Below are 26,808 nucleotides of genomic sequence, written 5' to 3' on the forward strand. Positions count from 1 at the left end.
GAGCCTAAGTTTTTTGTAATATTTGCACGTCTGGTTACGAGAGCCTTATCGTAGGAAGACTGCACGCTGAATCTTTGTGCAAACCTTTGTCGTGAGCTGTGGCGTTGCTCTGGAATGTTTATTGTACTCTGTCATTATTTATACTCCATCGCTTCCATTGACTGCCCGTCCCACCCGCTCCCGGGAGATTAGCGGAGTCAGGGAAAGGATAAATGACGATTAGCAGCTAGTCAAGGGATGTAAGGGCTGAAAGGGTCAATATAAAACAAAGGCTGCCACATATAACTCACAAAGAATGTGAGGCACTGCCTTTCAGAGGCAACACTCGCATAGCCAGGGTTTTAATGAGAATGGAAATGCTAACATATAAATCCAGTCCTAAAAACAACATATGAGTAACAAACGTACTGAGCGGTAAATATTTTTACCATTAAGCCTGGTACTCTGTTTCTGACGTGAACTATTAAAACTCCTCTAAAGCTTTCATTAAATCATGTCTTCAAAACTCACTTTAAAACACGGTCCTTTGTTTGGGAAGAAATTACAGATGGATGAGGACAAACCAACTGAATATTTTACAAAATCTTGGGTTTTTTCGAAGCGTGAAATGCAGACCTGATCAAACTCTGACTGAAGCTGACAAAGGGGCTTCCAACGCCCGAAGGAGCTGGTGTTCTCCCTTGAGGAGTGCAGCCCAGCTCCTCTCAGTGTATCTCTGTCCTACACCACGGTCCCTTTCGGTGCTCCCCGTGCTCACGCACACAGCAGAAGGATTTTGTGCCTGTCCGCGGAGTCTTTATTCCTTGGGTGCTCCCTCGGCTCTTGCTGCTTTGCTGTTACCTCTGTTCCTGCTCACCAGGGGCTGCTGAAGCCACGAGTCCGTGGGAGACAGGGCTGAGCCTCAGCTGGAGCCCCGGGCAAAGCCTCCGTGCCTCGGCCGGGCTTCAGCGGGGCTCGGGGAGCATCCCCGCATCCCCGCATCCCCGCATCCCCGCATCCCCGCATCCCCGCATCCCCGCATCCCCGCAGCCCCGCATCCCCGCAGCCCCGCATCCCCGCATCCCCGCATCCCCGCAGCCCCGCAGCCCCGCATCCCCGCATCCCCGCAGCCCCGCAGCCCCGCAGCCCCGCATCCCCGCATCCCCGCAGCCCCGCATCCCCGCATCCCCGCAGCCCCGCATCCCCGCATCCCCGCATCCCCGCAGCCCCGCATCCCCGCAGCCCCGCATCCCCGCAGCCCCGCATCCCCGCATCCCCGCAGCAGCAGCCCCGGCCCCGCGCTGCAGCGCTGCTGCCGCCGTGTTCTCTGTCCCCTTCCCGGCTCATGGGGGATTCTGGCCATGTCACACACCTTGTGCTCCCTGAGTCACAAGGTTACCTGTTCCCAGAAGCCAGCTTTGTCCCTGGAGGTGAAGGGCAGGGGATTGCAGGTTTTATAAAGAAGATAAATGCATTATTCCCAAATATTCCGTAAACAGTTCATTATTCCTGTTGTTATTATGCGGAGTCAGTGAAATTTTAATGTTTCACTGCTCCAGGCTGTCAAAGTCCTTGTGCTCTTCAAAAAGATGGGCTCAGATCTTGTTCAGTCTTTGTGAAGGAAAATTAGGGCATCTTTTTTCTTTTTAAAAAACATGTTTAGAAAAGGTAGTACGTACTGTTTCTTCACTTGGGAGTGTATCTTGGGATAACTACTCTGTGCCTGTTGTGTGAAAAATTGTCTAAAAGCTCTCTGAAGCCTTCTCCATTATAAATATGAGTGAATATGGATTGATTCCTCTTAATTACGACTTTTGCTCTTGTAGGAAACAGATGTTTGCTAACTCAGATTTCATTTCTGGCTTGGCAAAGAAGCGTGTACAACTGAAACCAAAAAGGGCTGGTGAGACTTGCCACTGCTGTTGGGTTTTTAAGCTGTGTGCTGCTTTTGAATTCCGCACAACTTCTTGCTGTTGCTGAAGCTTGTTATTTGCAGGTAGCAAACCTCTGTTTTATGGGGTTTCAGTTCCACCTGAGCTTGGTGAGATCTGGTTATCAACAACCCAGGCATGTGTGGTTTGGGATCTGGGTGTCTGTGCTGTGGCAATGGGAGCAAATGCTGTCGGGCCCTGCCAGGGGTGCTGCGGCTCAGGGGCAATGCCCAGCTCCTGTCCAGCTGCTGCTGAGCTGCCCCAGCTTCTTCTTCCTCATTTAAATCCTCTCTGCCTCAGTAATGTGGGGACTGTGAATCACAACTCCTGAGTGTCTTGAATGGTTCTTGTCTGATGCAAATGTTTCTCTTCTTAAAAAAGAAAAAAAAAAGCCATCAGGAGGAAAAGTCCAGGCACTGTTTTGGAAACTAAGAATTGTGGAAATATTACCTCATAGGAAAAGTATTTTTAAAAGTGATTCTCCTGTGTGCATCCCTTTAAGGGATTCTGTTTTATGCCTGCCTTCTGGTTCCTGTCACAGCTCCTGTTTCCTGTTACAGACTCTGTTGGGCCTGGAGAGTTGTATGGCAAAGGAAAATATTTCTGCCTTTGTCAAAATACTACAAGTGAATGGGGGGCGGGGGGAGAGGAAGATTTGCTTCTTTCGTTATGGTTCTGTTGGATTAGAGAACGTGTCCTTTTATAAAGAGCTTTTTCTGCATCAGTCAGACCAGTTGTTTTCCTTTGGTAATACTTTCACATGAGTTAAGAAAAGCGGAATAGATTAAGAAAGGGTGCGTAGAATCTGCTTCTTGTTTTAGAAGAGCAACACATTTTTAATATAATAATGCGGAGTAGCAGGAAAAGGCAAAGAAAAGAAAACAAAAAACCTTAACAAAAGACACCATGGTCTATTTCATTAAGCAGTTTTGGAAAGTTATCATGGATTTGTATCAGCGTGATCACAAAATCTATTGCATTATGCTGCTTGTAAGGCGAGTGGGGAAAAGCTGAAATGATATTTCATTCATCTATCAAAAAAAGCCCGTAGGCTTCCAGCAGTGTGTGTGACCAGAATTTTGCAGGGCTGGTGGATGGTTTGCAAAGACAGCTTTGTAAGTGGTTGACTTTACTTGCATTAAAACCAGTGTTTTCAATGAGCCTGGGAGTGCAGAAGCATCGTAAAGCAGCCCAGCCTTGCACCAGGGGGATGAACATCACAACCAGCTGCTTTAGTGGCCAGCCTTGGCAAGAAATATCTCACAAAATTACCTCCCAGATGAACCAGGCTAAACTGAGGTACTTTGGGATTTTTAGCTTTGCTTCATCCGTGCTCCAAGATTACTTTCAGCCTGGCCCATTTAACTCAGATGTCCTAAAAGAGATCAGAGCATAAAAGACAAAAATGAGGTCTTGGTGAGGGGAGAATGGCCCATGGGAGTCGGTGATCTCCACTTCACATGGACCTGCCATTGAAAAAAAACAGATTTCCTTTTTTTGTTTATTTGCCAGTCTGAAAAACTGTTTTTGAGCCCTGACAATCACACTGGGTTTCTTCTTCTATGCAGTGAGATGTTCTGGAGCTCTGAGCTGAGTGGGCATAGGCAAAAGCAAAGGAGCAGCTCTGCAGAGCTTTGCATCCCATTAAACCAGAATAAGGTCTTTTAAGCCATGAGTAACTGCCTCCACATGGGCACCTTGAGTGAAATAACTCGCATTTTTAATTACTTGGTTTAAATTAGATCTCTTTGGAGCCAGACTGTGTTCATTAATTTTGGAGAGGTAATGTCTGGTTGGAGGTTGTGCCCTGAGCCAGCCAAAGGCAATGTGGAGCATCCCAACAAGTTTGATGGTTCTGGCTCTGCATAAACAGTTCTGTCAATAACACACAGGAAGGAAACTGGTGCTCTCTTGCTCTCCCATTTGGACTGACTTGCTAAAACTTAAAGAGGCAAGCCTGCATCAGTGTCATTGGCTTAACTCTGCCCTCAGTCCATCCTTTGATACAGGCTTAGATGGCTGTGTATATAGAATTTTTTTCTTACATATGGATATAACTGTTTAATTGTAAAGACATATCAAAACTGACTGCTATATTGCTAATTAGGTGAATGAGGCTATTTCTCAAGAGACAATATTAATATTTTCACCTCTTCATTCTTTGGAACTGAGCTGTGCTTTAAGGAATGTGAAGAATGTTTTCACTTAAGCATTAAGTCAGCTTTCCATACAGATTATCAGTTCAGTTCTGTGTCTGCTGGTGCTTACACAAGGGAAGGCCATCTGCTGAGCTCTGCTCCTCACTGACTGGCATTTAAACTTTTTAAACGTCAAATATTTACTGATGTAACCCAGTTGCTTCCCAAATTGCATTTCAAAGGTCCTTATCCTGCAGTTTCTATTTGTGCACGTCTTCCATTCAAGGTGGCCCCATGCATCTCCAATGAAAATGAACCTGCTTCTTCCTGTAGGTCTTTTTTAACCTTTCTGTGCTCTCCTTTATTACCATGATTTACAACAGCATTGTGAGTGTTATTAATCCAGATTGCAGTCAGAGGGAGTTTGGCATGGGTTTACACTGCAGTGCTGCATCTTAAGTAGTTCTGGCTTTCAAACTGAAAGAGTTTGGCTTTCAACTCCTCATCACTGCCCAGTGTTCACCCATACCCACAAACACCCACCGTGCCCACAGGCACCCAGGCCAAGGAGCAGGGAAAAAAGAAGAAATAAAGTGTTAGGTATTTGAGATCTTTGGAACTGAGGAATGTGTGAAAGCATAGCCCATGGTGGATATGTGGTTAGTGAGGCTGAGCAAGGTTCTTTGTGCTCAGAAATCCTTGTTCAGGCCTCAGCACTGACCCACTGATGCTGTGCTAAGTGCCAGAGGGATCTTTGTGAGTGGAACTTCTCTGTTATGGTAGGAGTTCTGTATCTGTAAAATTAAAGGAAAGACACTTGGAGATGTGCATGTGTGTTTAGGGAGTTTATAATTTTAACTCAAGGATTTCAGACAGTTTCTGTAGCCAAAATTGCAGCTTTCCTTGAGCAGTTTGGAAAGAACTGACTTTAGTGCTATTGAGCACCCCAAACCAGAGAGAAGAGCTGTTCCTCTTTTAACACTGTCATGACATTGCACCCAGGCAGTCACAGCCTTTCTAGGTGGTGTGCAGCTCACCTGTGCTGTAGGCAGGTGACTTGAATTGGACCAAAGAAACAAGCTGAGCAAGACAAGCACCAAGGGACAGTTTCTGTAGATCACAGGTGAGCGTGTGCCAGATGCACAGGGCCTGACAGCCCACACTGAGATCTGCAAGTGCACAGATGCTGTCTTGGCAGCTGTTGCATGAAGCCCCTTGTTCAGTGCTGTAAAAAAGATGGGACCCTGTTAAGAGAATGGCATTTTTATTTAAATTGATGTGGACTTGGTAGAAAAGAAATAGCAAGATCTTCTGATGCTCTGTAGATTTGAAAGTATTAAATTTTTTTTGCTATGTGCAATAATGAAAAAAAGAAAGCACCAGGACAATTTCCTCATCCATTCCCTCCTTCTTTTTTCTCTCTCTTGTAGAAATGATATCTAGTAGAGCAGCCAAGATATTTTTCAGTCTGTTGCTCATGGGTCTTTTCATTACTTTCTTTGTTCTCACACTGCTTGCCCAATACAGCAGCTGTTAAACAGACAACTCTGAGAACTGGGGAAGGATGTTGGTGCAGCATTTGATTAACACTGTTTTTGCAGGAAATTGATATGTCAACTATTTTTAGCCTCGGGCAAAGGAATAGTCAATCCCAATCCATGTGGCAACCTTCTCTAATTTCAGACGACTTTATAATCTCTGATATTTCACTGGTTTTTAGCTTTATGTTGCTGTCTGTCCCAATTTCCCACCCTTTGTGATTTCATGCAATTTTTTTAACTGTATGATTGTCCCATTAGTAAATATATTCAGCAAACTTTCCTGCTGGCCCTGGGAGCTCATAGTGTTGTGTTCATTGCTTCAGAAAGTGTGTGTTGGCACAGCTCTGTTCACAACAGTGAAACAACTAAATGTCTGGCTTTTATCCATAACACACTCTAATTCCCTATTCATAACCTAAATTCCTTTTTGTGCAATTTGCAAATTTTTTTTCATTGCATATGCTAGTTACGTTTTAGGGTGAATCAGTCAAATGGACTCTAAATTAAAATAGTTGGCTGATCTAAGCCCAAAATCTGTTGCAGCGCAGTTTTCTCACAGCTTGGAAGAAAACAGCCAATACAGCCACTACAGAAATGGGTGATTATTCTTTCTGTCTGTCTTTTTCCAGGTAACCAAGTAGATGAATGTACCCTGAAGTTTTAATCTTCTAGGTAATTAGGAGAAATAGATGGAACAGAAAGTCAATAAACCATGTGTCCCTGAACAGGTCACGCTGACAGTCAGGATGTCACTGTGAGAACAGGAAATCCTTAAATTAGAAGCATCATTTTAGTCTCTAATTTAATCTGTAAACCAGAATCAAAATTTGTTTTGAATCACACACACGTAAGAATATGAAGTGAGGCTGTGAGTGGCACAAAAGACACAAACATGCAGAGAAGAGGCTTGTCCGGTGCCTTTTCTTGCCATCTTCAAAATAATCCATGGTATTTTTGGAGGCTGAGTAAGCAAGGCTTCAAAATCTCTGAATTAGACAAAATTCTGTATTTTTCAAACAGAGACAAGTGAATTCCAAATTGAACTTCATGGGGTAAATTGTTAACTGCTTTGGATGAGAGGAAGCCCAACACGTTGGGCTTGGAGCTGCTGAGTTTAGGTCAGTGACAGACGACCCAAAGGTTTATCCTTCTTCACACTGCAGAAGGAAGGTGCACACCCTGCACTCTTGGTGGCCACCACTGTGTAGCTAAATATTTGCTTTTTAAATCCAGGGGAGGAGAGGAGAGACAAGCTAATCACATAAAGGTTCACCCCACCCTCTGCTTGGCTTCTCTTCCTTGGCAAGGCTTCCCAGCAGCAGCTGGCTGCCTGTTTTTCTTCTGCAATTGTGTTCATGACATTTCCTGCAAGTAGGTTTTCCTGAAGGTTTCCAGCAGTGCTTTCAGCCCACACCCCCCTTTTTTGGCCTCCTCCCCTACCAAGCATGGCTTGTGCCTGGTTCCCAGCAAGTACCGTGTTCCCATCACACATCCATGCACATCCTGTGTAAATATCCTCTGCATTTCTGGGGTTTGCTTGGCTGACTGATTTGCTGAGAGCAAGCGGTCGCTGTAAGGGATGCTGGACAGCCGCGATGCAAACAGAGGCAGTCAGACAATCACAGAATTATTAAGGCTGGAAAAGACCCTCAAGATCACTGAGTCCAACCCCTCCCTCCTCAAGGTACGGGCTCCATCAGACAGGCACTGACTTTGCCCTGTTTCTGGTGCCAAGAGGTTGCTTTCCTCTTTTAATGTAATTCTTTTTTGGAGAAGCTGCATGTAGCCCTCTCCACGCTGAAGGAATGATATGAAGAATGTAGATTAGGGAGAGCACACGCACAGATCCTGGATTACTCAGTGTGCTGCTACCTTCCCTCTCCTGAAAGCTTCATAAACTGTCCTTCCACAGGCTTTTAATAAACACTCAAGTGACTTAATCTTTTAGTGTAAAAGCCTACTTGTATTTTAAGCTTTCTGTTATCAATGTCATTAAATCAATATCCTCAGTTCTACAGGATGCAAGTCACATATAAGCTGTCACACACAGTTTAACTTAAGAAGTGCAATAGTGAGGTACAATCAGTTCTTTTTTCATAGATTAGAGAGTACTTTGAAGTAGAGCTGCTGAAGATCAGAGGGAGTTTATTCCTTTGTAGCCAGTTTCTTATGTGGTGGGGGCTTTCGATTCTAATGACAGTTTTGCTGCAGAACTTCAGTGAAGTCTGAGAAGATGAGTATTTTGTGCAGTTATCATAAATGGCAGTGGAAAGCCTTGTGGAGACTGTATCATGGGTCATAAAACATGGGACAGATTCTTTAAGAGAAATAAGAAGGCAAATCAGGATAGATTCTTTAATCTATCTATTTTTCATTATTGTTATTTACTTACTCTTTCTCCATCTGAGTACACCACAATTTTGGACAGGTCAGAGCCTGTATGGCCTCACCTAGTGCAGTTCATTTTCTAGTGAGTGACATCTGTGTTTAGAGTTAAGATGGAGAAAAACAATTATTTGTCCCTTGCCAGAAAAGTTTAGTTGAGGGCAAGACATACATCTGGGATTTGTTTGTGTAAAAGATACACAACCGCAGTACCATGTCTTCTTTCAACCTGACCCTGAGGTGCCCTTTCCATTTAGTGTGTTAAGAATCCAGATTTATCTAGAGAAATCTTACAAATCAGAAATGGCAGTTATTGTTTGATCTTCACTGTTATTACAGAAGATCTTTCTCTCTCTCCTTTTCTATTTTTTTTAGCCACTGTTTGTCATAGAAGTGAAATAATTTGTAATACAAGCCAAGTGTAGATTCTTCCACTTGCTCACTTCAGGAAAGCTATTGAGATGATGGACATGACATCACACAGCACAACTGGCAAACAGTGTGGTACATGGCCTTGAGCTGGTGGATGAACTCTGCCAGCAAAGCTCCAAGTTAAGAGTGGCACGAGCAGATTGGGGATTGTTTCAGTGAGATCCTTCCTGAGGATGAGGGGCATGAACCTGTCCCGTTCTCCCTTCCCAGTGTGGCGCACTGTGAGAGCGTGGAGTTCAGTGTTTGCTTTGCTGCCGTCGTGGAAAAGGGCTGAGGATGTCCCCAGAGCCAGAGGGGAAGGGTGACAGACAGTCCTTGCTCTCCACGAAGCTCCTGACCTGCAGCATCATCTGTTCCTATGACAAAGGCTTGGGGAAAACAGGGTGAGGCAAGGAACTAGAAATTTGGGCCAGGGATGTGCTCAGGCAGATAAGAAAACCCGATCTATGTTATCCAGAGGTGTAAATTAAGAAGAAAATGTCCTTATCTGCAGCATAGCTACTTGGGGTGTGTGGATGCCCTGGGCTGGGCAGAAATGCTTTGTTATCACCGGCCAGGAGGGAACTGTGCTGCCTTGTGCCTGACACTCTGCGCTGGGCTTGTGGGAGAGGAGGAGGAAAATTGCATCAGGAACTTCTTGTACTTGGTTGAGTTTCAGCAGGAGGAGGTGGTGGGGTTTTTTACTTCATCCCCTAAAACAAGGAAAGCAAAACTTGATTATCTTTTGTCTTGACAGCAGAACTGTGTTGCAATAATCCCAGACCTGTTAATTCACCAGTGATTTTCTCGTGTTGAAGACTCTTGTAATTAAAAACTTGCCATAAAGTAGGGTCCACATAATGTGGGCTTTAGGGATTTATGTATTAGAAAGGGTTGAACAAACACTGGAAATCCTCTAGTTTGCATACTTTGTCTGTAACAAACTATTACTTCACTCCAATATAATTTGAATAATTTTGTCATCAAGCTCATGTAACAGAGTGGAAAATGGGATCTCAAAGCTTCTTGAGTAAAAGAGATTGAGTTAGTTGCTAAACCTGTTTATGGAAGATAGAAATTATGTCATTATAATGCTGAGGTGTGCTAAAATAAAATCTTGAATTATGGCATTGCTCTTTCAGTTTGAATGTATGTTTTAAAATAATTGCTATTGTGGAAAGAAAATGCCTGGGAGTTGGTCATTGTAATGCACATATTTCAGAGTTACTAATCGTAAAACGTGACATTTTTATTACGCAGTGAGAACAAACGATGAACAAAACCCAAAGAAGCCAAATATGTGCTGAAGAATAATGTCCCAATCCTGTAAAAATTAACCCATGTATTTGTGCTTATACACAATAAATGATCCTGGTTTGCTATTCACTTAAACGGGACACAGATTTCTCACTCAAAGTGGTACGAGGTTAATCCCAGTGTGTAAAATTAAGACTGAATACCAGGCTTTGCATGTTTGGAACTTGTGTTAAAGATATGAAGTCTGAACAATTTTGCTGCCAGTTCTTGTGTGTTAATCTAGAATAAGCCTCTTGAAATTATTGTAGCAATGAGAATTTGAAATAGCTGAATAGTGGAATTTAGTCCTTTTTAAACATTCCTTCAGAGTTTATATTTTTTCCTTGCAGACGCCCAGACAATACAGCCAAGCACTAAATAAAAGTAACAGAGTTCATCTCTACTGTGCATTTCTGGATTATAGGTATGTTGCATAATTTCACATTCTTTAACTCGGTTTAATTAAATTACACTTACTTTGTGATGCTGTGTACCCACATTCTTCTTGCTTCCTTCTGTTCATGGAAATAGTTAAAGAAACGGAACCACTGGCTTACAAAACCCACAATCTGATTGTTTCTTCTTACCATAGATGGGAGACTTGTTATTCACAGACCCTGGCTTAGGTATGGAATTGGGAGCTGAAAACATTTTGTCATCAAAGTTGCAGACTGATACAAGTCGTGCTTATCTTGTTTTATGAGTGTGTCCACCTGGGCAGATGCTTGGATGTTTCAAGGTGGCAAAGCTCCAGCACAGCCATTCTTTTCACTGGATCTCTGCCTGTGTCACAGCATCATGTGAGATCAGAATTACAGAGCTGTGAATTTTGGCTAATGCATGAAATGGATAAATATATTATCCCTGAATGCAAATTAGAATTAAAGAGAAATAAATATCACCTAAAATTTCACTCAGAAAGTAAGAGCTATGGAAAAACAGTAGCTTTTTCTTTTATTTTTTAGCTCTGAATACCTTTAATTTTTTTTTTCTTTTGAAACATGTTGCTCTTACTGAATTAATTGAGAAAGAATACAAATAGTTAATTTTTAATTTTGTGGGGATTAACAGTTTTTGAGCCATAACAGTATAAGCCTAATTGCTGTAGCAACAGCCTGGGATGCTGTGATCCCTCCTGTACATCATGCACTTGGAAAGGTCATGGTAGTTGATTTATTGAAGTTTTGTTTCAAGTGTGTTGAACTGTCCCAGCTGTTGGCAGTTACTCGTTGTTATGGTTACCCACAAATTACAATAAATTAGAAGCAGATTTTAGTGAAGCAAATTAATATGGTTGCAGCATTGTTCCTGTACTGCTCTCCACTGGGGCTTGGGCCCTGGAGGCTTTGCAAGGATACAAACTTAAATACAAAATCTGTCCTTCCAAATCATCTTCATTTGTGCCAGGATGGTTTTATTCCCTAGTGCATGGTTGTTAATTTGGTTTCTGACCTACAACAGACTCTCTCTGACAACTCAAGGGGGTCCTGAAGGGCAGAAGTACGAGGTAATACCTATCTTTAAAACAGGCACTGAGAAGAGTACAGATCACTCAGCCTATCTGCAGGACTCAGAAAAACATCCAAAGCAATCAATAGTTACCGTCAGAGAGTGGGGTGGGTGACCTGTGGTGCCTGAATCCGTGGATCCCCTCAGACAAGAGCCTGAGGCTCCTGTGTCCCCACTCCACTCCAGGGCTGCGAGAGCACAGACAATTCTGTCTTGCCCTGGCTCCAAGAACAAACAAACTCATGAGGATCCCTGCTCAAAAAACTGCACAAAAAAAGCAACTGCATGAGGATCCTGCACAGCCCTGAGCCCAGACCACACACCCTGCCCAGCCTTACCCACACCTGAGGGTGAAGTGACAAATCTGACAGCGATGGGCCACTGGAATATGTGCTCAATCAGCCTGAATTACTTTGACAGGATGAGTGTGACTGTGGGTAAGGGTAGACAGCACAGAACACACACTGATTTTGGGGGGTTTTGCAAGATTCTTGACTTGTCTAATACTACAGTTCTCAGAATACAGAAATTTGGGTCTGGGTGAAATGCCATAAATGAGATGCAAAATGTAAGGAAGGAGTGTAGTTATTGTTCATTGATTATAAAACTGGGAAGGAGTCTCTAGAGACATTCATGGAGGCGTCTGATCTGTGCCTTGTCCTAGTGAATATTTTCCTTGACTATTTTCATGATGGAATTGAGAAGACACTAGCAATGTTTGTGGGGTCTCCAGCCTCAGATGGCTTCCAGACCTTTTTATCTCCTTTATGGTACAATGCATGTCAAATTAACCTACAGAAGATGCTTTTTGACAGAGATTATGTTCTGGTTTTTGTGCTTTGCAGCAATGGAACCGGCATTTGGTCTAATGAAGGTTGTGTGCGTGAGAGCGGGGACCTCAACTACTCTGTGTGTCTCTGCAACCACCTCACCAACTTTGCCATTCTGATGCAAGTGGTGCCTCTGAAGGTGAGATTAAGCAAAGGTGTAAATCCGTGTGTTAAAAATGAAGCATAAATACATCAGTTGCACCCTCACATCACCTAAGTGTCTGAAACTGGGCTCATTTATACCCAACTTGGATTTATTTCTTGCTTTCTGGGATGATATTTTAATACTTCTTGACTATATTTGTTTTTTAAAACTCTTGGGAACTGAAATTAAATATGTCTGTGTTAGGTTGGACTTTACCTTATTCTCACAGTTTTGGCATGGTTTGTTAAAGTTGTAGGCAGGAAAAGCACTAGAGGATATTGTACAGGTGACCTTGACTTTTGCAATTCATTTTCAAGAAGGAGGCAGCTGAGATGTGGCTGTTCAGGGTTTTGGTAACTCGCCTTGTGGGATATGAGCAGTTGAGTTTGAACTCCATGCGAAGCAAGCTCTGCTGCCAGCTGGCCCCTGACCTCATCTCTGCCAGCTTTCCAAGTGCCTCTCTGCTGCTGTTTCTTCCCCGTGTTGCCAAGCAGGGGCTTGTGTAGAAGGAGCATGAGAGAGAGAATTTGGAGTTGAGAGTGAACACCTTATGTAGAGTTTTCTCTCTGCTCAGTTCCTTTGTCCAAAGAGCTGGCAAGCAAACATCTTTTCAAGTGGAGCGTGACTCTTCCCCTGTTCACCCAGGACCTTTGCTTGTTGCTCATACCTGACACGGGGTTCAGATGAAACTCGATGACAATCGTGCTGCCCTCCACAGCAGCAATGTTCTCTTCATGGTACAGAGCAGTGTCTGCTCCTGGCAGGTGAAGGGCTGCTCCTGCTGAAGGACTCCCTCTCCAAATCTCAGCAGCAGGAGAGGTCAGCCCCATCCAGGAGCTTGTCATCAGGCAGACAGCACTGCCACGAGCATGAAAAATGTTTTTACCCCTTTATCCAGGTGGGCTGCTATCAGGGAGGATCCAATGGAGATGGGGGCGAAGCCCTGCTCCAAACAACCCTCAGTCAATAAAGAATGAATGTGTAATATAAATAATTACAAACCATACATTTAAAGAAACATATACAAATTGTCTGTCAAATTTACGCTCTCTGGCACATTCTCAGGTTCCTACAGACATTATCCTTGTAATATAAATTAACAGCTGAAGGAGAGCTTCAGTAGGATTCCCACTGGCACTTTTGTCACTGTGTGCTGCTAACAAGCGTGGTGTGATGCAGCTGGGAGGGCTTTGCTGGCTCTGTTGGCACGGAGGCATACATGACCATGTCTCTGGCACTGGTTAATTGCTTTGAATGATGGGTTTGCTCTTCTTTCAGGCTGCTTCTTTTGCCAAGAAAGCACCTGTGGCAGGGTGGGCTGCAGGGGCTGGTGAGGGCAGCTGGTTCCTGCAGGTGCAGAGGGCAGCTTGCAGTGTCAGGGAACTCCGGCCTGGCTGTGCCTTCTCCAGGACAGGTTGCTATGAGGAGTTACTGGTTCAGGAACATTTGAGTACAGCTGCTCCCCTGGCAGCTCTGGGTAGAGGCTGTATTGCTGTGGAAGTCAGGGTCACACTTGAGAACAAGGTGTTCTCTTATCCAGAGAGCTTAACTCATACCCCAGCCCTTTGTATCAGCCTGACCACTTTGAAGGTGGGGGTTGGCTTCCTCAGGTCATCCGGTTTTTATCTATCCATTATCTTTATTACCTGTAAAGCACCTAATGACCCCAGCGGTTTCCAAGTATAATTTTTCTAGGAACTCTTCGTGCTGATAATAAAATGCAGCTTTGCCCGAAGACCTCCCATCTTGTGAGACAGAAGTATCTTGGGGGAAATGTGCTACTATTAACCCTGTTTTAAAGAGCAGCATCCAGGGAATTATCCAGGATTAAACAGGGCAGCCACCAACTAAATGCCACTGAAAGATTGGTTGATTCTCCACTGGGGAATAGTTCTGAAAGGACTAGCTTTCAACAAAAGAGATTTAGGATTGGGATGATTAATTGAATGCTGCAATAAGTTTCAGTGTTATGCAATATTAGTAATTAGAGATCAAAGGTATTTCATATAGAATTCTTTGGAATCAAGTTTTCCTTAAGAGGTCTGGAATGCATAACCAGGAAAGGCTGGATGTGAATGGACCTTCCAGTTCCTCACAGTCCTTTAACGGTTCTAGTTTTTATATTTTCTGTCTCCTTAAATTTTTAGTCTGATGCATTTACATCCACCACACTTTGTGCAGAATGCTTTACATAGCTCTGCTTTCCCCTTCATGATAAAAGGAAAATCTCATTCTAAATCTTTGTCCAAGACCTACCCTTTAAACTGATCATTTAGGATTATCTTGTGGTACTAATTTTTTTAACTAGTGAAAAGAATTGTTATCTTTATTGTGTAATTGGCGTGAAGATAAGAGTCAGGCAAAGATGGACTTCCTGGCCTTTGAGCTGTACAAGCAGGCTGTGCTCAGTTACAAATTCCTAAAACATTTGCTAAGCAAAGCCTGCTGAATCAACATGACAACTGGAAACTTCTCTCAGGTGTCCTTGGAACCCTCTTAAGTAAATGTTAAAATGCTGTGGATTTTAAGCACATATTTGTGTTTGTTCACCATGTTCAGAAATTCATGAGCCAAGGTTCAACGGGCCCCTTTAAATCACCCCTTGGAACACCAGGTCGTCAATGCTCTGACAAATTGTTGCAATGATGTTATATCCGATCTTGAACTTTCATGTATTTTAATCTTCTTTTCATAGATGAAGTGCACAGATAATATGAGACAAGTCAAAGAGGTTGGGAGTGTGCAATTGCCCACATTTGAACAGTTCTGTGTACAGAGCTATAATACATCTGTGGCCATTGAAATGGATCAAATTTTTTTGTATGATCACTGTTTCTGACAGAATGTTTATTTTTCTCTAGATTCTGGAAAAAAAAATAGATTCTTACGCAAAGGGCTCTGCTTTTCATAAAAAATGGAAACAAGTTATTAGAAATGAACTGCTTGAAAACGGTAGAATTTTTCATCAAACACTGTATTTTGGTACCAATAAAAGGGAATTAATTTTTCATGGGAATTCTCTGGGTGTTTTATACCTCTCCTGTGGAAAGTATAATTTCCCTTTCTCCCCATAGTACTGATAAATGCAGCTCTCAGGGGAGCACCAAGAGGCAGAGGCCCTCTCCAAGGGCACCTTAACAGCCTTTCATGCAGCAGTCAGAGAAACAGTAAAACCATAAAACCAGTGTGCATAGTTCTGCCACCCCTTGCAGAAAGGCAGGCAGATGCACAGAAAACAATTAAAAGTATGAAAAAAAAAGGGGGATGCTGACAGTGATAAAGAGTTTCAATACAGAGCAGTACATATGCAGCAGCTTCAGGCCTGGGAGAACATCCCCAGGGAGAACCCTTGTGTGGAAATCCGTGAACTCCTGAGACCAGCTTAGGGTGATGAGTGTTCTGACTCTTTCAGCTCCTCTTCACATCGATTTTCTTTCTGCTCAAAAAAAAAAAAAAGGAAAAAAAAAAAAAAAAAAAAAAAAAAGGAAAAAAAAGGCATAAGCTTTCCATTAATGTGACTTTGCAGTTATTTAGAGTTTTCTGTTCCCAGACAGAGACCATGGAATCCTCACAGAGTTCAGGCAAAGCCGAGGTGTCCCTAAGCAACAAACACTGAAAATACATGACTTTCCTCAGAAGTACCCCCCCTGCCACCTGGATGGGTGTGGTGGGCATTTCTAATGACCAGAGATCTTAGCTTGGATGATAATTCTTTGTCAGGGATGGTGACTTTTTTCCGGAGCTATGCTAAATTCCAACAAGAATCTTCTTGCTTAACTCCTTCTCTTTGTTCCTTCACATGGTTAAGTCTGGCTTTTTCCACCTACAGCAACCATCCAGACCCTGGCAGCTCCTGTGAACCTGCCCCAGTGCCTCCCTTCCTGCTGGCACTGCTCCAGCTCCCTTTCCCACCTTCACAACATCCAGCAGATCTCTCTCTCCATGCACACATTTTGTGCATTTCTTGTGTACATAAATGCCCTGCTATATTCTCAATATTCTTTATCACTGCAGAACTGTTACCCATTTATGCACCTGCCTTGGGGAGGCATTACAGTGTCTCACGTGGATTTCATTTTGTTTCAGTGAGACATTCACAGGAACAAACCTGTAGGATCTCTTGCATCTGTTGGTGCTTTCTCTTGAATACTTGAAATACTGAGATGAGGGATGCTGATGAAATGTTAGACATTTATGGCACACACTGTCAGGTGGGTCTAATTTCTAGGGAGCATAGAAATGCAAGAAAGTTCTTGGGAACAAGCTGTGAGTTCTTCATTTTTCTTCTTGATCTTTACTCAAAACAGGTTAGATTAATTCAGTCACTGTTCTACTGTATGCCAGCTGGAAGAAATCTCCTAAGGCTGAAATCTGCTGAGATGAAAAATCATTTTTATTCCAATATTCAGAGAAAGAAATTGAAAGAGACTAGTCACAAAGAAAAATTTTAAATTCTGGATTATTAACTTAAATGTGACAAAATGAAGCTTCGCTCTGATATCTGTGAGCTCTACACCAGGATGGGAAGAACTTTGAATGCTGTGAATTAGTTAAAACTGAGCTTGGATTACAAAGGTAGTTGAACACCACTCCAGATTTTACATTCGTTTCAGCAGGAGATTTAAGGCACTGAAGCCACGGTGATCGTGAAAGAAGGACACCAGCAATGCTGCTGATGAGCTCAGTTTAGTGCCTTCAGAGGTGCAGGGGATCAGCAATTGCAGCACGTTTACTTCAGGAATGAAATAAACATCTTGGAAAACCTTACAGCCATGTGGTGCTCAGATGTCAGCCTGGCACTGACCTGTTACCCTGCTGATGAATTGGCCCACATGGGATGCAGAAATTATTTGTGTTTTATCACTCTGCTGTTATGTCTGTATCACGCCTGGCCCAGATTCTTGCTTGCTGAGATTCGTTTTTCTTGTTGGTTTTCACTTGAGACATTATAACATTTATTTTGAATTTTGGAGATTAGTGGTCATCAGCTGGTTTAAACAAATAAATAAGTTGATTGAAGGTAAAATGGCACTGAAGAGGAGCAGAATGTCCCTGAAGGAACATGTTCAACTGTTGATTGCCTTGGAGGAGTTGCATGGGTGTAATCAAGGTCAGCAGGCAATCAGAACTTGGAGACTCAGCTGGGAACTATTTTGACAACTCTGATCAAGTCAGTGAGACTGAGAATTGTTCAGTCTCATCTTCCCAGCAAAGCCTGGCAGTGGGACACTCTGAGTAGTTGTGCAGATATTAAACAATTGCTCTGATGAAGCTTCTTCTTCTGATGGGGAGCCTGAGGCAGGGTAAAGAGGCTCCCCACAGCAAATCCTTGCTGAAGCTGCACTCTTGGGAATTCCTGTCTTTCTCTTTCCCTGATCCACAGACCAGTGTTCCAGGTTTTCCTTCATCCAGTGCAGCCAGAACAAGTCTGTATTGCCCTGCAGCCCTGCAGATAGGGAGACACTGGGGCACCAGTATAGCTGGGGTAGGAAAAAGGAAGAATCCATTTATTTTAATGTGTTTATGTTTGCTTCTTCTGGAGAAAGCCCAGGTAGCAGAGAGCCAGAGCGATGTGCTGCCTGTGGGGCTTGTAGCACTGTGGTACAACAGTTTCCTGCTGGGTGGAAACCTGGGTGGGAACAGCAGAGGATGGGAGATGGGATCCCCTCCACTGGCACAGAGCCTGGGGAGAACTCAGCCGGCTTCTCTCTGGCTGCTGGGGAGGTCCCGTTCTGGGGCAGCAGGGACAGGTGACCCTGTCAGGAGAGGCATGAGCAGCACCCCTGTGGCACACGTGGACACAGGGATGGCTCAGCTTCCTAGACAGCAGGAACCCAACCCAGCGTGGAGTAAGCTGCGGTTCAAAAGCACTTCAAAGAAAATTCAGATGCTATTATTTCATTTTGGGCAGCTTTACTTCCCCCCATCAGTCAGTGGGGCCCCCTACTCCTGCCAAGAAACATGCCAGCCATCTGGCAGATTTTATTTTTATAGTGATCCAGCAACTACGAAGCGTGCCAGGCTATTTGTACCATCTGCCACGTAAATGTCATTTCAGCAAAAGGATGGTGGACACCTGGGGACCCACGGCTCAAAGATCCTTTTAAAGAGGAATCATTTTCTCCCACAGAAAAATAGAGGTTGAAGTTTGGGTCCTCCTCCCCCAAGAGACCAATGAAGGACACAACTGAAATATTTATGACTCCCATTCTCTTAAATTGTTCTTTTTTCCTGTTTTTCCTCTTGCTGTCTTTTCCAACTGTGCGAGTACAAAAATTACTCGTGTAAAGTTCACATGTGGATGGACATTTCCAGCTAAGCAACAGTGTTATACAATCTGTGGCAGAAATTGTTTGGGGTTTTGAACACATTTTCTGCATTTCTTAAGCTAGAAATGACTTTGGTTTTTATCCCATTTGTAGCTCCTGTTCACAAATCAGAAGAGGCCATCAATCAACATAGTTCAAGCCACTCACCAATGAGCTTGAAAGCAGACAAGTGTTTATACAGGGAAAAATATTTAGAACCATCTGATCTTGATGATGGAGCTGTAGGAACATCCCATAGCATTTTTAGGGAGCCCAGCATTTTGAAAAGGTTTGGGTATTTTTCTGTGAGCTTCTAGTTACAAAAAGCAAGTCTTTCCAAATTTCTTCTTTAGGGCAATATATGTGCTTTTATTTTATTTTTCACCATTATAGCTGAGTTTGACAGCAAGTTTTGATAATGTATGGCTGACTGAGAAAAAAATGCATCAGTTCGTGTTTATAAAGGCTGTTTTGAAAAATCCCTAGTATTGCAAAATGCTTTAAAAATATGGGGGACAGGTGTGTAATTTATCAGTTTGGAGCATTGTTTCCTAAATCTAATATTGCAGTTATTAATCAAACACTGCACTTCGGGTACAATAAAATAGCAGTCTGAAATCATAAGCTTTTTTCTTAAAATTTTCAGCCAGCTACATACTCTAATAGGACAATGAAATGGAAATAATGTGGCACTCTCCGATTTCTGCTGTTTTGTAATTTTAATATAATTACTTTTCTCAGCATGCTTTTCGTTGCTGGGAACATAAAAAGAATGATGCCTTAGTCCAGTAATTTTTCTTTTGTGCTGCATATTTAAAAATTGGGTAGGCATTGCGGTTTTTTGGGTCCTTGTTTATCGCCATTGATGGTCTCTTTAACTGAGAAGATCTCTACAGACAGTTCAGACAGCCCTCAGCCCTCAGATGAACAAAGATAAATCAGCCTGTGTTTATTCTAGCATTGCTCTGTAAACTTTCTCTGCTCGTTCTCACTCTCTCCACTTCCCCCTCCATTTTATTGCAGGGGTTACTGTCCCTGTGGAGGAGCACATCTCCCTGATGTGTTCGCAGTGGGATTGTGCCTCGTATTTCTTTTGTCCTTACTACACCCGTGCTCATCTTTCCTGAAAATTGAGCACTAGTCTCAACTTTTAACTCAGAGCCATTGTTCATTCTTTTGCTATTCCACTTCTATGCCAGTACAGCTCTGTTGGTTTTGATGAGAGGAAATAGGAGACTTTCTGGTTGTCCTTAATCCCACAGAATTACATGGAAAAAGTTGGACTAGTGCTGCAGGATACTAAAACCCTCAAATTCCTTGGAGAATTGTTTGGCAGTTACTGGATTTCGCTGAGCGGAGGAGAACAAAAAATGACTTTTTATTTTGGAAAAGCAGAAATATTTAAGAGTGCTATAATTGTCAAAAGAACGCTTTTGTTTGAGGAACATGATAGAGCAGTCTGTTTTAATCAGAATACTTAACAAAATAACAGAGACTTCCTTTCCATGGTGGAAATGAAAGCACTGAACCACTTGGCAGCCAGTTCTTCTTGCTGACTAAAGGATTTCCCCATGCAGTACAAAAATGTTATAAATAGGGCACCTTTATCCATCATTTTTCTCTTTAAATGTAGCCATTCTGTACTTTGAGCCCTGGCTGTCTCCTGCAGTGGCCTTTCTGTGCTCTTTCTCCCCAAAGGGTGGTGTAGGAGAGGCTCGGGAGTACCCTGGGCTGTGGCACAAGCCTCACTTAGTCCCAGCCCTGAATCCAAGTGGGCCTTTTGGAATCAAAGCCCAAGCCTGGGAAAATGGAGCTGGACACACTCATTTTTATTGAATTTTGCTGGGAGCTGGGTATTTAATTATCCTCAACTGCTCTGAAAAATCTCAGAGTCTGGCAAGCGACCTGCATTTCTCTGTTTCTCAGAGCCTGCTGGACCCCTGGTGGGTTTGATCATTCCTGGAGTGCTCTCCGATGGACTTAATTTTGGCTGTTAATTGGAGAACAGGATGAGCCTGCTCAGGCTGGAACAGAAGGTAGAGAACAGATGTACCAGTCTGAGGTGTACGGGCAAAAGCAGCTCCTTGAGTTTCACAGGGGATAATCTGCTGTAAATACAGCATTTAACATTTCCCGAGACACTGCAAGTCTTACACTTGAAATGAAGGCAGAAAAAACCCACTGCTCTGTGTTGCACTAACTGATTTAAGAAGAACTTGAAAATATTGGCTTTTCTGGTTCCCAAACTTTATTATAATCTGATCCCACTTCACAACTTGAGTCCTTCCTCCCTGCCATGCTTCCTTCAAGCTTCATTTGAACTAAGAACTTGCTGTGTGAGATTTGTAATGAGCAGAATCCCTACTGTTTGATGACATGTTGCTCAGAACTACTTTGAAAAATTATTTGGGCATTTAAAAGTACTAATTAATGTCTTGGCAGACATATTTGGAAATTTCTGTATTTTTCGTGTCATGGTGAAAAGTTTTAAATAAGCAACACCAGGCTGGGCTGGCTGGAGGAAAATGTGCCTTTAATCCTGAAAAGCCCCCCCTGCAGCACTTTATTGCAGATTGCTAGGAGCTGTGAAGTTAATAGAGAATGGGAATTCAAACCAGTTCTGCTGGAAATGGCTGATAAAGATGATTGCATTGTGAAGCGTGACTCTAAGAGACCCTTTTTTCTTTAAATTCACAGTATCTGATACATTGTGGCTTGAGAAAAGGAGTTGGTGCATCAAATTAGACTTTTCTGTGAGTGGTGATTGTACAGTGCCACTAAGCATGGCCCCACCAAAATCATTCCTATGGTCTCAGGGAGTAGATTGAGCCTCCTGAACTCATCACAGAGGTTAATTAAAAAAAAAAGAGGAATATGTACCTAACAAAGTGCTTGGCAAGCTGAAGGAAAACAGAGATTTGTATTGTTATTATTATTTAATATATAAATAAAGGCCTCTCTGGACTGAAATTGAATTTCAGCAGCCTTTCTGGAGGGCTTCATCAGCCAAGGCCAGCGTTTTAACGTCTCTGGGACACTCAGGCTGCCAAAGTTAATTATTCATCCTTTTCTTAATTGGATTCAGATTACATTTTAAAGGTGCAGCTTTGATAGATTTGGCTGAGCCTTAATTGCTCACCCCTCCCTCTCCCCAAGAAATGTCTCAAAGAGGATGTTCAGCCTTTGCAGAGGGCAATTTGAGGTGGATTTCAGTGCTGGGCAGCCCTGGGCAGATCTGTCAGATCAATAAACAGGGGGAAAACCATCTGTCACTGCAAGGAACTCCATGGTGGGAAGGTTTCTCTGAGATGGAGAGCTGACCAAAGGGGACACTGAAATCTATCTCACTCTTATGTTTGGACTTAGGGCAAAATGCAATTGTCGTGGCATTTCCAGCAGTGAACAAATAACTTTGGTTTCATGAATTGTATCCTCTATATAAGCACATGAATAATATCATATTCCAGGTTCTACCAGTGAGTAAGACTGAAATACAAGTGAGAGGTCTGATATCACCCTCAGACTGCAGGACTCATTTTTTAAGGCTGTAAAATCTTTTTTGGTTCAAGACGTTGCCTTTTTCTGGCAGATGAATTGTTTTTCAGAAAGGAGATTTCAAAAGTATTTTAGACAGAGAAATTACTGCTTTTGGTGTCTAAATGGTGAAGTTGTAATTTGGTTTAGGGACAAACCCTTTCAGGATCAGCTATGACAAACCTTGGTTTAAGTATTTGCTCTCAGCCCTGTGTCTCTTGTGTGACCTCTAAAGGCAGAAATAAAGGGATGTTTCATGGTATGTGAAGAAGAAAATTCTAGGTTAGAACTTTCCCAAAAAGTCCCTTCCTTTGGAGAAAGCCAAAAGTGCACTCTTTGCCCAGCAGAAAAGGTGCAGTCAACAGCCTGAGAGGAGAATAATTTCAAAAAGGGGCAGGAGGGCAAATGTCCCACGGGAGAAGGGAGCACTGAACAGAGAGCCCTGTGTGGCCCAGGCAGGTGCTCTGAGCTGCCCAGTGGCTGCTGTGCTCCTGCATGTGGTCACTCATTAACTTCCCAATAATAAGGAGGTTTTCTCTTCTACATACAAACAATTTTTCTTGTAGAGCCTATTGAATAAGTCTTTCAGCCTGAACTGACCTTTCCCAGCTACTCCAGAGATGAAAAGTGCCATCCCATTATAATAATATACTTTCATCCTCCGTGCAGTTATTTTTAAACAGAGAGGTTAGATATCACTCTTTCATGTTCCTTTTTTTTTTTTTTTTTTTTTCTATGAACAACATTATAAATGAAAAATACATATTTGGAGTCTGAACTGGTCTCTTTCCAGGATCACTTCTCAGGCCATCTGCTTGCCTGTGAGCTTCCAAAATAAAAGTGTAGAGCAATGTAGTAACTTCTTTTATGAGGGAGAACCAGAGCAGGACGATGGGCTGTAGTGCCACAGAGGGGTGGGACTACTGAAACCACCCGTTCTTTGTCCAGGCTTTTAGCAGCGCTCAAGATGAAGGGTGTTACAGCCTAAGCTAAAACGTGGGGGTTTTATATGAGGCAGGAATTTTTGATTTTACTTTGTCAAAGCTGAAACTGAGAAACATCTGTCTCTCCGTGTTGGTGATTGCTCACGCTCATGGCTGCATGAGCTCGTTTCCTGGCTTTTCAGCTCGCTGCAGGGTAAAAGAATGACCATGTAAATCCAAGGAAGCAAAACATTTTAGAAGAAAAGAATAATTTAATGTGGATTGGGACAAGTGTGAGAATCAGGCTCATGGGACTACTTCACAGATTGCTCAATGTTTCATTTGGTACTTTTTAATGCTATTTTCTTTAATAATAGCATTACAGCTTGATTAGAGCTTTTGTGCTGACTACATGAACATCCCAAATTACTATTTTATATTCCACATCATGCAGGAAGTCTGTAAACTTTCAAAAAGACAAGCTGAGGTAAGGTGAAACCAGCCCTTATCAGAGCATTAGAATTTATTGAAATTGTTTCTTAATTAGTGAGGCCCAGTGCTTTGACAACCCAGGTGCTTCCAACAAATTGCTCCTTGTTATCCCTCAAAATGAGAACACACCGCACCCAGATGTACTGTGACAGATGGGGTGGGAGAGGTTTAAGTATAGGTTCTTTTCTCTCCTTCTCCATAGCCCTAACGTGCGGCTGCACACCCTGGGAATCATTCCAAGCCTTCTTTTCGTGCTGTGTTCTTTCTCCTGCAATTCCCATCACCCATAGGAAGGAGCTGGTTTCACCCTCTCCTGCACCCTCCAGCCCAACTGCTCCCTTTGAGAACAGCTACTGCAGGCTCCACTGAGTCCTTAATTACAATTTTAAGATGGTTCAGAGCTGCCCACAGACTTTGCCCCTCACTCAAGGCGAGATGAGAAGGTGAACTGCAGTGGTGCTGCTTTTGAAATAGCTGTTACCACACTGATGTGAGTATTGATTTAGGAGCATCATTCTTAAAGCATCATCAGATTTTGGTTGTGTTCACCAGAGCAAGAGCAATTTCCATCTCACAGATGCAGGGACCTGTGTAGGTTATTTCAGGTTTCAGTGAATCTTCCACATTTTGTTGTTAAGAAATTTTTTTTCCCTTTTTCATTTTTAAGTAATAGAGGCTCCACTTGTGAGAGCTTGACTCATGTCTTGCCCTGCAGGGGTTTGTGGAGAAAGACTGAATTAAAACCCAGAGAGAGACTTTCCTAGAAGCATGACATCAAAGAAATTAGAGAGAAAAAAAGTATTTGTGTGATCACCATCTTCTTTTGGATTACTATGGGAAAAAAACCAAGGAGTTTGATTTTTAGAGGGATGGAGCACCTTTCCCACAAGGAAAGAACTGGATTTGTTCAGCCTGGAAAAGAGAAGACTTCAGGGTCACCTAATTGTGGCCTTCCAGCGCCTGAAGGGAGCCTACAAGGTGGAGAGAAACTGTTTACAAGAGCTTGTAGTGACAGGACAAGGGGGAACGGCTTCAGGCTGAAAGAGGGGAGCTTTAGATGAGACACTGGGAAGGAATTGCTCCCTGGGAGGGTGGACAGGCCCTGGCACAGGGTGCCCAGAGCAGCCGTGGCTGCCCCTGGATCCCTGGCAGTGTCCAAGGCCAGGCTGGACTTTGGGGCTGGGAGCAGCCTGGGACAGTGGGAGGTGTCCCTGCCCATGGCCGGGCTGGCACTGAGTGATTAAGGTCCCTTCCCACCCAGGCCATTCTGTGATTCTGTGATTTTTGCCCATTTCCCCTGGTTTGGTCCTTGCTATTTCCTGTATTTGTATGTGACAGTAAGACACCACCACCCCTTTGAGAGCTCTGCCAAGGCAAACCCCTTGATAGACCACTGTAAATCTAAATTTTCACTGAGCAGGGAAACTCTCTAGGGAACATTTTCTGGCTGAAGGACTCTGGGAGTGAAAGGAGTGAAAGAAAGCCTTGAACTGCTTCGAAATACTGATTTTAGAGAGACTTTAAATCTGAAAAGCTTCCTCTGCTCCCCTCCTCCTGTAGAACTGTGAGTCACCTGTAGCCAGAGAAAAGGATGTCTGTTGGAGAAATCAGGAAATAAGGTTCAGGCATTTGGGACATGAATGTACCTGATGAGGAAATCACTTCTAAACTGCTCCATTTACCGCACAGATTATTCCTATTTCAGGAATATCCTGTGAAGAATGCCTGTGCTTGGCTTCTTTGGGGGATGAGGGATGATAGGATCTCTTTTGTAGGAATTATCTGGAGCTTTTAAGCTGTTCCAGTACACAGAACTCTTTTGTTTCTGTAATTGATGCTGTCCAGTCAGGGAAAAGAAATGTGTCTTTGACTGAAAAAGAAAAAATACTCAAGAGCTGCATCATATTTCCTAGGAACTGTAACACCATAGCAACAGTTGTCTTTCAGTGCTGCTGCATCCCTTAATGGCTCTCAGACTGCTGAGCAAGTCACAAGTTCTGCTGTAAAACTCCCCATACGTGAGCTGGTACAGTTGGCAGATAATTACGATAAAAATCTACACACACACCACATCTTTTTGCCTGTATTTATGTTTTCTCATAACCACAGGGCACATTATTTCTCTCCTTCAAAAGGAATTTTAGTGGGGAGTTTATTGGTGGAACTGCTTCAGTTTGATAATCTCTAATGAAATACTTTATTTGGGTGGGAAATTTTATTGTGTGTGTGTAAAATAATAGAAAATCCCAAACATATGAGAAAGGATTAGTTTTTATTAGATAAAGTTGCTGTAAAAAAATTTGGAAAAGATACTGTTCCTTTTAGTATTTTTTTATAATAAATAAATATTTTGAATGAGTTTTCAGCTTGGAATTTAATTAATAGTGAATAGAGATTGAAATAAAACAGTATTTCAAGCATCAAAATTAAAACTTTTTGATTGACTAATTTTTTTCCCCCCCAGATTATGTTCAGTTTATGAAAATGTCAAATCTATCCAAAAGCAAGTCAGGAAAAATGTTTGAAAATTCTTCTAGGATGAGAAAACTTTTTCCTGCCTAGCTCTGTTCTACTTATTATATGTTAATGCTGCCTGGCTCCCTTTGCTGGGTGTGGCTTTTTTGTCATTCTTTTATGAGAACTTGCATGGAAAATTAAAACAGACTCCGATTAATTTAAGATGAATGGCCAAACCATGCTGTCCCTCGCATTGGTTCTGTCCAGGTTTAACACAGATCTTGGTGGAGAGCACTGTGGAGTTACAGTTTAAACGTTCATAAAAATTGAATTACCACTACAAAAGACGCCTGTAGATAGACACAGGGGCTAAGACAAGATTTGCCCTCCTACTGCTCACGCTGGGTCTTTTCTGGGGTTTTCCATTCTGTAGGTGCCAGCCCAGCTCCTTCAGCAAGCACGGAAAACACGATACATTAAACAATACAAGCGGGCTATGAACGGCCTGTGATTTATGGCTCGTCCGGGTTTGTCAGTCCTCAGGGCTGTGAGGGTGTTCGCACAGGGATGCGAGGGTGTTCGCACAGGGATGTGAGGGTGTTCGCACAGGGATGCGAGGGTGTTCGCACAGGGATGTGAGGGTGTTCGCACAGGGCTGTGAGCGCTCCGGTGTTCGCACAGGGCTGTGAGGGTGTTCGCACAGGGATGTGAGGGTGTTCGCTCAGGGCTGTGAGGGTGTTCGCCCAGGGCTGTGAGGGTGTTCGCACAGGGATGTGAGGGTGTTCGCACAGGGCTGTGAGGGTGTTCGCCCAGGGCTGTGAGGGTGTTCGCACAGGGATGTGAGGGTGTTCGCCCAGGGTTGTGAGGGTGTTCGCACGGGGATGTGAGGGTGTTCGCACAGGGATGTGAGGGTGTTCGCTCAGGGCTGT

General features: G+C 43.1%; 1 protein-coding gene and 1 long non-coding RNA gene across 3 annotated transcripts in view; one reads left to right on the forward strand and one right to left on the reverse strand.

Moving 5' to 3' along the window:
• Positions 1-26,808, forward strand: part of ADGRD1 (adhesion G protein-coupled receptor D1) — a 136,381-nt gene that overhangs the window by 63,129 nt on the left and 46,444 nt on the right. For both annotated transcript variants that reach the window (XM_048322714.1, XM_048322715.1), the window contains 2 exons: positions 10,032-10,105; positions 12,036-12,159. In XM_048322714.1, coding sequence (XP_048178671.1) covers positions 10,032-10,105; positions 12,036-12,159 — 198 coding nt within the window. The remainder of the gene's footprint in view (positions 1-10,031; positions 10,106-12,035; positions 12,160-26,808) is intronic.
• Positions 14,547-26,808, reverse strand: part of LOC125335241 — a 208,245-nt gene continuing 195,983 nt past the window's right edge. The window contains exon 4 of the long non-coding RNA XR_007207391.1: positions 14,547-15,601. This is a non-coding gene — a long non-coding RNA (uncharacterized LOC125335241). The remainder of the gene's footprint in view (positions 15,602-26,808) is intronic.

The sequence above is a fragment of the Corvus hawaiiensis genome, chromosome 18, assembly GCF_020740725.1.
Source record: "Corvus hawaiiensis isolate bCorHaw1 chromosome 18, bCorHaw1.pri.cur, whole genome shotgun sequence".
NCBI lineage: Eukaryota > Metazoa > Chordata > Aves > Passeriformes > Corvidae > Corvus > Corvus hawaiiensis.